Raw genomic sequence first — 11,579 nt, 5'->3', positions numbered from 1 at the left:
GGGAAAGATGAGTGACTCTGCGAGACAACCCCATTCTGTTTAACCCCAAAAAACCTAAAGAAGAGGTAATCACACCCTGTTCAGTCCCTCTGCTCATCCTGCTGGCTTCAGCCTGCCACACGCTGAGGTGCCTGACTGTTTTTCTGGATTAGGCTATTGTGTTTATACTCACCAATGACATCATCATTCAGAAAAGCCAAACCGTCAACCCTGTGAGATGTTGTCATGCCTCCATCCTCATCAGCAAACTGGAATACAGCTTCAAAAGGCCTAGAGTAGGGGGGAAGGGTGAAATGTGTCAATGGGCAGCAGTGGAAGGGCACTCGGGTACAGAACCCAGGAGAAGGAAATTCGTGTGTGAGCGAGTCTCTTGCCAAACTCAGATGAATTCCCACTTGAACTTAGGCTTTCAGCCACCTGGGTTTATTAACATAGCAGAAGCCTGTTTACTTAAGAGACTGCTGTTTTACTTCATCTGTTTTTGTAGGCATCAGGATTAGTATATGTCAGCAGGGCATGACTTCACTTGCTTCTTTCTTGCCATTTTTTTCTGTGCTCTCACAAAGTGCCAGTTTCCTGGGTAACCTCACGTACCAGAAGCAGGCCTTGCTGTGAGCCTGGCACTCGATCCAAGAATTTACACTCCCTTACACTACTTCAAGGTGATACGCCCTTAAGTTTTAGGGTATTGTATTACACGCATGTCAGCCTTCAAAGCAGCCTGCAACACTTCCAGACCGGAGCATCAGTACAAGCTCAGGGCTGCTAGCTTTCAAAACTCCTTTAGCATCGTGCTAGTATTTTTTCCTGCCACTGTGGGAAGGACAGTACGCTTTAAGTTTGGTAGGACATGCTGCTTTTCTTGCTCAGACCTCCTCGGTTAGAAATAAAGCCTTTGCTAGGACTACCTCTTCTTGTTATGGAAAGCAAATGCATGCCCCCAACTTTTGGTTCTCACCTGCTTTTTTGTTCTTTATCCAGTTTTATATTCCAGGCAAAGCAGCCGCCTTCACAGCCAGCCAGAAGGTACTGCTCCGGGCAGGTGGGGACCAGGGCAATCCGTAAGGGAATGGAGAGCGCTTCCAGCACCAGCAGCTGGCTAAAAAAAAAAAAACAAAAGCAAAAAAAAAAAAGAGAACAAGCAATTAAGTGGTGCTGCGACATGATACAGACTCCTAGACTGGCCACATCTGGTTTTTGAACCTTTACCTTGCTTTGAAATTGTAGTCACAGTCTGGAATCCCAATATCCCAGAGTGCAATTCGCTTGTCATAGGATGCAGCTGTGGGACACAGAAGAGAAGCAGGTAGTGACACCGCTGCTCATCTGGCTCTTCTCGTGCTAGCTGGCAATTCTACCTGTGTCACAGGCTGTAACACTCTAAGCTTGTGGCATCAGAGAGCTCATTAAAGCACAGCAGCAGTCACCGAGGCTCCTGGCTCAACACCACTTCGCAGACATTGTCAAACATGCACAGTCAGTAATTTGCATTCTTATCCTGTGCTCTGAGAGGAGCAGATAAAAGAAAGTTTGTTTCCTGGTGTCCATTACTAAGTTGTGGCTTCACAAGGTCATTAATTAGTGCCCCTTTCAGCTTATGTTTCTGGTCATGGGTTCTAGTGGAATTTAAAATATGAGCTCCGACCTCTACTCTCAAGCAGACGCCACTTTACTCCACATATCCATGGCTTAATGTGTTCGCATCCACGGCAGCTCCTCTTGGGAAAGTTACGCACTGACGTAGACACTTAATGTCTTCGTCACCAAGCTGATACACTGATAGCAGAAACAACCCTAACGGAGTAATCTGGATCCTAATCAGATGGCACCCCTCAAACTCAGAGTAAACAGGTTAGTGTCCAGTCCCCAAACAGGCAAAGACTCACGTCATTACTATAAATTTTTCTATGCTACACAATGAGCCTTGCTGTCCATGCCACTATATGGATGTACTACCAACTTCCTTATCCCTCTAGGCTTCTGCTTTTTGCGCCCTTGGCTTCTTCTCGAAAAGTATCCACTCCAGCTACCCGTGTGTTAAGAAAATTCCACTGTTAATGGTTCATGTAGCACTCTAACCACTCCAGGGTGTGGGTAACTGTAGGCAAGAGAAACAATGTGCTGTGGGGTGCAGGTGTGGTCGGAATGGCTCTGTAACAGCTTACTTTACAGGCCTGACAATGCAGCTGCAATTTGTAATATGATGGTTCATTTCCCACTAGTCTATAAGGCTCAGCCTCTGCGGGCCCGACCGTGGCAAAGCTCTCTTCTACATCAGGACCTGAATAAAAATTTTTGACGAGGCACAGAACTCAAAGATTTTCATTTATTCAAAAGCAATTAAGCGCATAGTTTCGCTCATTGGAAAAAAATGAAATCCAACAGCCCATTATACGCTGCATTGCCCCTGTTGCCATGCTTGATAAGAGCGCTGCCAGCTGACCGCTCACTGCCTGGCCCCCCAGCAGGCTGCTCTGGCTATCATTCTTCTTACTCATCCCTGTGGAACGGATCCACTGCTGGGCTTGTTTGTGCTTAATGCGCGTGTGACAGTCACCCTGAGAGCTACCGAGAGAGAAACATGAGCTGCTGCACCTTAGTTAGAGTTGGGTTCTGTGGCTGAAACAATTTGTACCTTCTGTAGATTACTGCCATATGAGACTAACAATACTCTCTCCATAACATCTGTCCATGCTTTTTGTATGTCTGTGCCGTCCCTACCCACACCTCCTGGCACTGGTGACAATCCCCTTTAAGGAAGCCCAGCCTTTTCTATATTACATACTAAAGCTAAAGAGATTCTGAACCAGAGACTTACTGAAGAGGTGAGTTTCTCGAGTTGGGCTGAAGCAGACAGTAGCAATGGGCTTTTTATGAGCCTTTATCTCTCCATAGCAGAAGTCAGCCGCCACATGAATCAGTTTGACGATGCCTCTCCTCCCAGCAGCCGCCAAGATATTATGAGATTTTTTCCGACTGTCGCTGATTACCATTGTGAGGGTTGTCCACGCAACGCTGAAAAACTCCTAGGATAGAAAGAAACCAAGAATAGCCTGAAAGAGAACAGCCGGCAGGATGGCTGTTAGCTCAGAGATAAGACAACTATCATGAGAGCTATTCAGGTGAAATGACACGACTATTCAAGCTGGAACATCGAATCTCAAAACAACCCTCAGAAGAACACAAACGATCAAACCAGGATGTTTACTCCTCTGTGCTGTCAAGCAGCCTTAGCAGCCTGGATACACACACACATGCCTGTGCGAGAAGAAGAGAGGGAGACTAATCTTTTAAACTAATAAAAAAAAGCCAAACCAGGCTAAAAGGATAAGCAAGAAATGTTTACTATCTATCTTCATCCTTTTAAGACCTGTTTGTGCTAATGCTTGAAACCCTTTCAGAACCCTTTGTAATATATATTATGTATACACATATGTAATTATAATGGATTAGGGTATTTCCATTCAATGCCTACTCTTCCACTTGTGACCTACCTCTGTAGCCACCTTATACTTTTTCAGCACTGTCCCCGTCTCACAATCAATCAGACACACAGATTCCCCTCCACATGTTGCCACGGTTCTGGAGGAGCTTACAATGGGATCTGAAAGGTGAAAAGAAGAGGTAAGGAGTTCCCAGGTTCACGGATAACACATGAAGACTGCAGCTTATCACTGCCCGGTGCTCTCCCAGTCTCCTGTTTTCAAAGTCAAAGAAGTATGTAAGCAAGTCTCTTCCTGACAATGGAGACTACAGCTTGAAGGAGCAGGGGTCTAACGCATGGAGTCTGCTGGGATTCCAGAGCCGGGTGGTTCTGGGAATCCTGCAAACCTCTTTAAGAGCTCACCTTTCCTGGCTCCACAGTCTAGCAATGGCTCGAAGACACAGGACCAGAGCTGCGTTTTAAAATCCTCGCGGCTGTTGCCTTTACTGTGACACTGAAGAAAATGCAATGGCTCTGCACTGACATCCTCCTACAATAAACCATCCACATTTAGAAAATTCATTCCCCTGACAGCGGTTTGCCTGTGATTGCCTTGACAGAACCCTCTACTAAACACAGTAATCTGAGTTAAACTGAAGTATTTTTCAGCCCTTCTGTGTTACCGAGAACAGGAGAGACTGAGGTGCCACCAATGCTCAAGACTCCTAAACCAGCAGGCAACTGTTTAGAAAAGATGTGCCCAGCAGACCCCAGCAGTGAACCCCATTTCCTGCTGTAGAGAAATGTGAAAAACCCTTTAGATCCCCACTGGTCTGAGCTGAGGGGGAAACACCTTTCCCCATGCAGCCATCAGTTTGACCTGAGAGCAAGTCATGCCAGTCCCATTTCTAAGAACAGGCTTTCAGTGCACCACCTCAGAGCGCTGGTCCATCCATCCCCTGCAGGGGATTCACTTTCTCCGGGGGCGGGGAGGGGGCTTCCCTGATGCCTCTGAGAGAATTAAAACAACAACAAAAAACCAAAAACAAACAAACAAAAAAAACATAACTCACAATATATCTGGCCAAATATGAGCTCCAAGCTGTGTAGAGCTCTGATGAAATCTGAGTACGGCTCCTCCCACTAAACCAAGAGGCCGAAAGCCAGTCCCAAGGGGGCTGATGAACATACCTTGCCCTTGGAGTTCTTCACTGGGGTCAAAGTAACAACTCCGTTGTCCTGCTCCAGGCTTTTTTGTTCCCCTGTCAGCTGGCTGGATCTTCTGTTGCTTTGCCCCTTGGGAAACTGCTCTCCGTTCTTATGTGTCCCTTCAGCTCCCTGCTCAGGGGTTGCCTCTTTGGCCGGCTGGTTCGATGTTCTTGGTTTATCAGGAGCTGGGTCATCCTGCACACGACTGGACTTTCTGGGATTAACTACAGCCTCCTCCTCAGTGTTTGTCTGGGACTTGGACCTCTTGTTTCCAGAGCCTGGCTTTGAATGATTTCTTTTCCTCTTGCTGGGTGTTACCGTGACCTATAAGGCATGTTGTCAATTTGTGCAGAAGGTTTCTAGCTTCCCCAAGATGTGCAGATGATTTGTAAGCGAGAGATATTAATTATTCAAATGCAAGTACCCTCCCACAGTTACAGACTGGGTTCCAAGAATCAGCCAGCCCAGAGCTGCAGAGTTCCTAGAGGCAGAAGCTAATGGAAATCACACAGCTAGCCTCATTTTCTTCTCCTTTCCCTTGTCCCAGTTACTTGTGATTTACATATGACGTGGAAAAACAAACCTGGCCCTTGGACCGAGGGGGTTCAGTTTGCAGCTATTTCAAAGAAGGCAAGCAGCATCATAGTCTGGCCGTGCATTAACCCAGTTGTCATTAAAAATATCCCTTCCTCAAAGGAGAGGTGGAGTTAGTAGGACAATACTCATGAAACCTTTTGGTTGCCCTATGAGAATGGAAGTTCTCTCCTCTTGGAGAGCAACTCAACCTTCACGTTGCTGGGAAAGCTTCAATCTGGCCATAAAGAACAAGCCTCAGCTGTTGAATACAGGCTGGAGACCAAAGGGTCATAAACGTAAACTGACAAGTGCTCCTGAATTTTTAAGAAGTAAAAAGGACATTGTTAATATAACTGGAAAAATCACCTACCTGAGCCATGTCCTCTGCAGCTTCCCTGGGGCTTTCTGTACTTTCTTCTTCACTCTCGTCCATCTTTTCCTCTGGTTCAGGATCTGTGTTTAACTCCAGACCCAGTGAGCATGCCAGCAGCTCTTCTGCAATCATTTTCACCTTGGAAGCAAATATGTGGATACGTTTAAAAAAAAAAAAAAAAGACACAAAACAACAGCAGTCAAACTCTGATGTTTAATGACAAGAGCTGCTTTGCTGAGTTTTTAATATCTGCTTCCACTATTCTATGTGAATTTCACAAGTGATGGAGGAGTCCTCAGCTGACAGCCTGGCAGACAAAGTCCTCTGCTGATGTTACATGACCCAAGAACTTCACTTTGTTGTGGGCATCCAGGGTACACATTTGCGAAAACAACAGCACAGCAATGAAATAAGACAAGGGAGAGATGGAAGTCTGAATTGTATGTATGCATATACAATTAAAACGTATGTTACGAACTAAATGGTATCTTTCCCCACTGGGAGTAACTACAGTTCTGTCATTATCTTTTCTCCTTTCATACAGCTTCCATCAAGACTAAAGGTTGCCATTAGAATTATTTGCAAATAATTAAGTACTGAGGATACTGCAGTCTTGTTAATTAGTACAAGTATCATTATTGCTTATGAATTAAAAAACAATGTTTAATGACAGTCACTGCAACTCGGTGCACATTTAGTCCCAGTGCTTCTGTAATTGCTTAACAAAGCAGTGAAGAAAACCAGAAAAAGTGATACCATCTGTCTGCAAGTGCCCTGACACCCTGAACCCAAACCCATAGAGCATTTTAATCGAATCCATTCAGAATCAGGCTGCAGAGTCCTTGCCTGAAGAACAGAAGGGTAAGTGAAATGCAACCTACCCGCCAGCGGGTGAATTCACTGAGTGAGCTGGGTCCGTATACTACATTGGTTTGTACTGACTTCAGGAACTTTTTCTTGATGGACTTCACTTGCTCGGCTGTATATTTCTCAGGAAGTTGGTCACGGAAGAATTTTTCCCAGTGAGCAGTAACCTAGGCAGAAAGACTGAGTTTATTCAACAGAATACTACAGAAAACCAGAACAGAAAAGCACAAGAGTACTCGTGGAAGGATTTAAGAAGTTGCCAACCCTGAGGCTCTGCTAAGTGCATGAGGGCACTGCTTCCATTTATTTTATTGGTGTTCAAACCACGACTTCAGCTAACAAGAAACTCGATTTCTCTGAACCAAGCTTAAGGAAGTATGGCTAAGCAGATACTGTCAACACAGACCCAGAGCAATGCCTGATTTCATGCCTCTGGATCCATAGCAAATGGTCTTAAGGAGTCTTATACTGTGCCCTACTAACAGAGAGTACCTGATGGGTAAGTAATTTATTATAACAGGCACGAGATAACGGGGATATTTTGAGTTTTCTTGTAGCTCAAGTTCGCGCATGAGCAGGACTGGTGCACGTCATCCCCATTTATAAAGATAACTTGACTCCAAAAGGCTTCTGAACTACGGGCACAATCATGCAGATGCAGCACAGTTTCCCATCTGAGAGCTTCTGGCAGGTGGTAACACATCCATAAGCATTTGGAGCCGAGAGACATTTTACATTTAGACACAGCAGTAAGAACTGGGCAGCCAGGCACAAAGCAGTATCATCAGGGAAAGGTATCTGGGGCACAGATACCAGCACAAAATGAACAGCACAGGGGAACATTTGGTGTCTCATTAAACAGCCAATCCTGCCCAGTTGCCTGGAGGATAAGAGGCTGAGCAGCCCTCACCAAGACCCTTTGAGGTAGAAGGTATTACACAGATAACAACACTTAGCACAATCAGCCATCCCAGTCTCCAGTATTTGATCTCTCCACCACTGCTACGCATAAGGAATTAACAAGATCAACTAACTAGAATACAAATGGTAAGAGCAGTACTGCACATTAAAAGCCCCTTTTTCATAATAGAACAAAAATTTTGCTCAAGATCACAACATGCTGTGTGGGGGCAATCTGCCAGGAGCTAAACTGTGTACAAGAATGAGTGAAAATACAGTTCCAAACATGTACGGCTGAAGAACAAGAACAAATCTTTGTTCCTGGTGTACGCTGGAAAATGCAAGATTATATCCCGTTCCAAACATGTACGGCTGAAGAACAAATCTTTGTTCCTGGTGTATGCTGGAAAATGCAAGATTATATCCTGAGCTTGGTTTTGTGCTCCCCATCCTGTCCTGGGGCCAGGACAGTAACGTAAATTAGATGGGGAGGTATATGCAGCTGTTATGTCAGCATCAGGCTTCTCCCATTTTTGAATGATGATCAGAGTAACCTGGAAAACCAGAGGGTCAGACACAGACCTTGTTGGCCCTGCTCCTGTGATGTAAACTGAAGGCAGAAGTTGGGTGCACAGAACAGGTAGAGCAAATGCAAGCAGTGACCACAGAAAGCAGCAGTAAGACATCTCCTAGGTAGCCCATGCTGTGGGCTGTGCTCAGATCATACCAGAATTATTGTTACTTATTTTATGCTTGTTTGAAACTGTCATTAAACTGAGCACAGTATTTAGTTACTTCTCAGGTGTTCAGAGATTAAGAAAATATCACACATCTTGCCTTGCTGGTGAGCTTACGACTATTGACACGCCTCACATGATTAGCCAGTTTGGTTATATCCTTGCCATTGAGTAGCCGAAGATTTTGCAAAAGAAACATTACTTTATAGTCATCGTTGAGCTAGAAAGAGAATAAATCAGAGTTACAAAAATGGTACACGTGGTACTTGCTTTAGCTTTAGCCCTTTATTAAAATACAGCCAAGGATGAGAAGAATATATTTAGTCAGGAAAAACAATTTCATAAAATATTCTCAGCATTTCTGACTTGAATATCACCTTTTGGTTGTAAATTAACGTTCTCTTACGAGTTGTGATCTTAAACTGCAGCAAAAAGACCTGCATGACACTTCTGCAGTACTAAGATCCAACACAAGGTGGTGGCGGTGTAACCAGGCTCATCTGCTCCGGCCTGAGTGCAATGCAGGGTATTCTGGTCACATCCTTTAACTCAGAGTGAGCATCTTGTACAGCCGAAGCTCTACCCCGCCTACAGCAAACAAATACCAGCAGGGCTTCTCGGGGTCAGGTGTGTTTTAGGTCAGACCAGTTCCCCAGTCCAGTTTACCATACAGCCACGCATATACTTCTGCCAGTGTGCAACAGCAAGTAAGCATCTGGGGACGGCGATGGCGGCTGATGCCAGTTTAAAGCACAAGTAAGATTTCAGTTTTGGATGCTTAAACTGTATGATCAGCAGAGCCTCTTGGGAGAAGTCAGAAAACCCAAACTAGACTAATCACCAAGTTTAACCCCTCTTCCAGAGCACAAGGGGCACTAAAACTAACATATAAAAAGGACATGTCTACGCAATCTTTACTGTATTTTACACAAACATGAGCATAGGTTATCCTGCCTGATAAGCTACCTAAGATGGGACTCTGGCCTGGAGAATTGCGAGTTCAAGTTACCCAAATTTTAATATCTGAGTGGTTTTGGGCAAGTCACTTCTGCAGATTGGGAAATAGTGGCACAAATTGGTGAAGGGGCGCAAAAAAACTGGCTGCTTTCTCAGGTGCCCTAATACTTGCTGCCTAAGAACAATATATAAGAACGAGGCATAACTGCTGTTTGTTTCCCCTCTATTTAATGCTTAGCTTGTAAGGATGGGAGGTAACTCACTGTCAAGTACACATTGTTCTCGTAGGTTAGCTCCTCGAGCAGAGGGAATTGTTTCAGGGCAGTTACATCTTCCAGTTTGTTGTTGTTGCAGTTTAGGACGCGCAGATCAGGCAGGGTTAGACTGTTGGGAAATTTGTCCAGTAAATTATCGGAGAGATCTAGTTTCTGCAGATGCCTCAGACGGGAAAACAAACGCGGGTCTAAGTCTCCAGTCTTCAATTGCAGCTTGGATAGGCTGAAAACAAAAGAGAAGGTGAACTGTCTGCAGTTCATTGGAAAGACAAATGCTGACTTTCACAGGATACAAGGTCCCACCTGGTGGCACCTCTCAGTCTAGCACAACTCAGTCAGTAAATCTGACCAAACCTGCTTTTTCTTGTCTGCAGCATTCTGGACGCCAAGCACAAATACTTGTGAAAAGATGCTGCGTCTGAGTTAACAGACACCATCAGAGACTCAAGTCTACCAAAGTATTCACAGTACAATTAATGTGCAGTTCAGATAAACCTCCTATGGGTGACGGAGCTGGCCGTGAGCAGTGAATCACCAGAAAAGTTCTTCTTAATAGAAAAAATTACTACGCCGCTGAGAATTTTGGTATTTTATTCTTTTGCAACATAAATTCAGCAAAACAAGCTGTGGCAATACAAGACATTTACTCACTATACCATCAGCCTACCCTGTCCACAGAATGCACTAGATTTATTCTTTCACTAATTTTTTTCAGAAATCACCACCTCAGAACTGCTGCAAGCAATATACCACTACGGTGATTCCAAAAGGTTAGTCCTGTCCTCCCCCTCCCTTCATGCTGACACTTGCACTCACACAACAATAAGGCAAATTGGATCAGTTTGATGATCTGGCTCAAATTTTTTCTTCTCTGCATTAGAAGTTAAGTTCAGGCCAAGTGCAGAGTAGGTCCCCAAATCATTTGCCTGTTTTCAAAGAACTAACCTCATTAAAAAAAAAGTGATTTTTCCATTTCTTTCACAGTGAATTTTGCTGCAAAAACTTCCAATGGCAAATACAGAAATCTACCTAACAAAATTCCAAGGCTGCCACCAAAACAGAAGCATTCTGTCCTGAAAGAAGAAGCAGTATGATATTTGAGGGGGAAAAAAATACCCCTTCTCTGTAAGAGAGTGAAAACTGTATATTATAAGAAGGGTCATTTAGGTTTGATTAGATCATTTAGCTGAGCTCCAAAGGGAGCTTCTAGTCCTGACAGCCAACATCTCTTGAGGACACAAGCCTGAGTTCCTTTAACAAACAGAATCTCCATCTCTAATGATTAGTAAAAAAAGGCCTTCTAAATATAAGTGAAGTGTGAACAAATGAGGTAAATAAAATTAGGAAGCAAGACCACTTCTTCACTTGTTATCTGGGAAGCCTAACCAGTCAGTCAAAGCACATAAGAAAGGTTGAACAGAATTCAGCTAGCTGCAAAGCTGAGCGTCTACTACATCATTTTAGGGAGAAACTGAACACAGTGTTCCCCAAATGGACTTTCTGAAATATAATCGTTCAAAATCATGGTATGAAGCTGCATGGAAAAAGCCACACTCCAGAAATTCACTACTTCAAAAATGGTAACATCACTTTGTTACCTATATTACCGCAGCCTATACTCTAAAGATAAAACTTCTGTGATTCTGTCTTAAAAAATTATTTTAGCACAAGACAAACTAAAAGAAATAACTCTAAAGAGTACATATGAAACCCAAAACTCTTACATCAGCAACAAAAACAACAAAGGCGTCAGCCAGAAACTGGCTAGCTGAGTCACTTGGATTGACCAGTTCTGGAATAGTGAAATTCCACTGAATTAAACATTTGGAAAGACGCGTATTTCCAATGACCTCTGTTAAGGATCTGAGCAACAAAACTGTTTTTAGTGGTTTCTAAGTGTGTCAGAGTTTAGTCTTCCTCTCTGCAATGTCTGAGGTACTAACATAATTGGATTTAGAGGAGATGGAAAGTGATGGAAGGAGAGGAAAAAAACCTCTAAAATCCAGGCCAGAAGAGATTCTCTTATTCACGTTAAACAATTGCTAGCAAAGACAGAAGAGTGTTGGGAGTAGGGAGTACATCTTAGGGTTAGGAAATCAGGATCCATCCTTAAGCAGTTTTACAAAGTGAAGGTGGTAGCATATATACAATATAAATGGTGAGAAGAAGTGGCAACTGCTGATAACTTATCTAGTGAATGCAGCTCCACTAGTGGTCACTGATCCTGCATCAAGAATACCATCTCCCTTTCTGTGCTTTGT

At 43.9% G+C, this 11,579-nt stretch overlaps 1 protein-coding gene across 1 annotated transcript in view; it reads right to left on the bottom strand.

The window, feature by feature from the left end:
- Nucleotides 1-11,579, bottom strand: part of LRWD1 (leucine-rich repeats and WD repeat domain containing 1) — a 14,484-nt gene that overhangs the window by 2,712 nt on the left and 193 nt on the right. Inside the window, exons 2-12 of the mRNA XM_009885122.1 lie at nt 9,307-9,541; nt 8,187-8,306; nt 6,464-6,616; nt 5,580-5,720; nt 4,616-4,957; nt 3,848-3,974; nt 3,495-3,604; nt 2,819-3,026; nt 1,210-1,282; nt 959-1,099; nt 173-270 (exon numbers count right to left, since the gene is read on the bottom strand). Coding sequence (XP_009883424.1) covers nt 173-270; nt 959-1,099; nt 1,210-1,282; nt 2,819-3,026; nt 3,495-3,604; nt 3,848-3,974; nt 4,616-4,957; nt 5,580-5,720; nt 6,464-6,616; nt 8,187-8,306; nt 9,307-9,541 — 1,748 coding nt within the window. The remainder of the gene's footprint in view (nt 1-172; nt 271-958; nt 1,100-1,209; nt 1,283-2,818; nt 3,027-3,494; nt 3,605-3,847; nt 3,975-4,615; nt 4,958-5,579; nt 5,721-6,463; nt 6,617-8,186; nt 8,307-9,306; nt 9,542-11,579) is intronic.

Source organism: Charadrius vociferus, unplaced genomic scaffold (genome assembly GCF_000708025.1).
Source record: "Charadrius vociferus isolate BGI_N301 unplaced genomic scaffold, ASM70802v2 scaffold54, whole genome shotgun sequence".
Lineage (NCBI taxonomy): Eukaryota > Metazoa > Chordata > Aves > Charadriiformes > Charadriidae > Charadrius > Charadrius vociferus.
Note: the sequence above shows the minus strand (reverse complement) of the source record. Positions and strands in the feature narration are given on the sequence as shown.